Source organism: Orycteropus afer, unplaced genomic scaffold (assembly GCF_000298275.1).
Source record: "Orycteropus afer afer isolate SDZICR_OR568_19922 unplaced genomic scaffold, OryAfe1.0 scaffold00034, whole genome shotgun sequence".
In the NCBI taxonomy this organism is placed as follows: Eukaryota; Metazoa; Chordata; class Mammalia; order Tubulidentata; family Orycteropodidae; genus Orycteropus; species Orycteropus afer.
The window spans coordinates 15,597,725-15,599,443 of record NW_006921621.1 but is presented as its reverse complement, the minus strand read 5'-3'; the positions used below and the strand labels follow the sequence as shown (position 1 = coordinate 15,599,443).

Sequence of the window (1,719 nt, the reverse complement as noted above, 5' to 3'; positions counted from 1 at the left end):
TAACCAGAAGGCTGGCGGTTCAAACCCACCAGCCACTCCTCAGAAGGAAGATTGGGCAATCTACTTCTGTAGTGACACCGCCTCAGAAACCCAAGGAGGGGTCACTATGAGTTGGGGCCTACTCAACGGCACATAACAACAACAACATAGGGTCAGAAGGAGCTCTGGTAGCATGGTGCCTAAGGCACTTAACTGCTAACCAGAAGGCTGGCGGTTCAAACCCACCAGCGACTCCTTGGAAGGAAGGTTGGGCGATCTACTTCGGTAGTGATACTGCCTTGGCAACCCAAGGAGGGGGTCTCTATGAGTGGAGTCCGACTTGACGGCACATAACAACAACAACATAGGGTCAGAAGGGTCATGGTGTCTGAAACTTTCTTTTTAATTGTGGTTTGGGCAAAAGTTGACAGAGCAGATTAGTTTTCCATTCAACAGTTTATCTACATTTTTTATGTGTGTGACTTTGATTGCAGTCCTCACAATGTAACAACACACTACTCACTTTCTCCTTGTAGTCCCCCTTTCCCTTTGTCCTTCTTTCCTGCCCCTTCTGGCTTTCTGAGCTTTGTTTTTAGGCAAATGCTGTTCTGTTGGTTACAACTTTACTTTCAAAATGGTTTAGCAAAAACAAAGTATGTATTACTTATTGGAGAGAGATTGTGGGACATTACTGAGGATTGTTGATACAAGTAGAAAATACATAGTTACTCACTGTTTAGCTTTTCTGTATGTTTGAAAATTTTCCAAGTAAAATGAGGGAGGAAAAAAGAAATGAAGTTAGTAGGATAAGGGCCAAGAGTAACAATGGGAAAGTGTGCATCTGGGAGCCACAGTTTTACAAAGTGAACTCCATTTGGTGGTCTGGTACTAACTCCTTCCCTGCCCTGGATGGTGACCCCTCCTGGGAGAGGATGCCTGCCTGGGTTTGTTTTACTGGGAGCTGGTCCCTCTCAGGGAGCTCTGGTGGCGTAGTGCCCAAGGCATTTGACTGCTGGGGAAGGCTGGCAGTTCAAATCCACCAGCCACTCCTTGGAAGTAAGATTGGGCAATCTACTTCTATAGAGATACCACCTTGGAAACTCAAGGAGGGGAGGGGTTGCTATGAATCAAATCAGTGGTCCCTCTCCAGGAGCCCTGTTAGCACAGTGGTTTGAGTGCTTGGCTGCTAACTGAAAGGTTGGTGGTTCAAACCACTAGCCGATCTGTGGGAAAAAAGATGTGGCAGTCTGCTTCCATAAAGATTGCAGCGTTGGAAACCCTATGCGGCAGTTGCAGTCTGTCCTGTAGGGTTGCTTTGAGTCATGGGCCCAGGAGCACTCATGGGCTGTACGGGGCTTCCCTCCCTCAGTGTGTAAATATGTCGCTGTCGAGCTGAAGTCTGCCTTTGAGGAAACCGGCAAGACCAAGGAGGTGATTGACACAGGCTATGGCATATTGGACCGGAAGGCCTCCGGAGTCAAATATACCAAATCGTAAGTGACCTTGCAGGCTTGGCCTGCTTTGTTCCTGGAAGCCTCAGGGGCTTGGCATTCCCTTCTCTCTTCCAGCTAGACAGGTCCACCACCCCAAGGGAGGCAGCTGAGAGTGAGACTCAAATTTGCCTGCTTGTTCTGCCCCCTCCTAATTGTGCAACCATCATAAAAGCAAGACTGTTGGACTAGATCAGTGATTCCCAGATTCCTGGATTTCATGGGCCAATGCTTTTTTTTTTTTTTTTTT

The 1,719-nt window shown here is 47.6% G+C and overlaps 1 protein-coding gene across 1 annotated transcript in view; it reads left to right on the top strand.

The window, feature by feature from the left end:
* Positions 1-1,719, top strand: part of CNPY3 (canopy FGF signaling regulator 3) — a 14,514-nt gene that overhangs the window by 4,405 nt on the left and 8,390 nt on the right. The window contains exon 2 of the mRNA XM_007936238.1: positions 1,349-1,472. Within this exon, the coding sequence (XP_007934429.1) occupies positions 1,349-1,472 (124 nt within the window). The remainder of the gene's footprint in view (positions 1-1,348; positions 1,473-1,719) is intronic.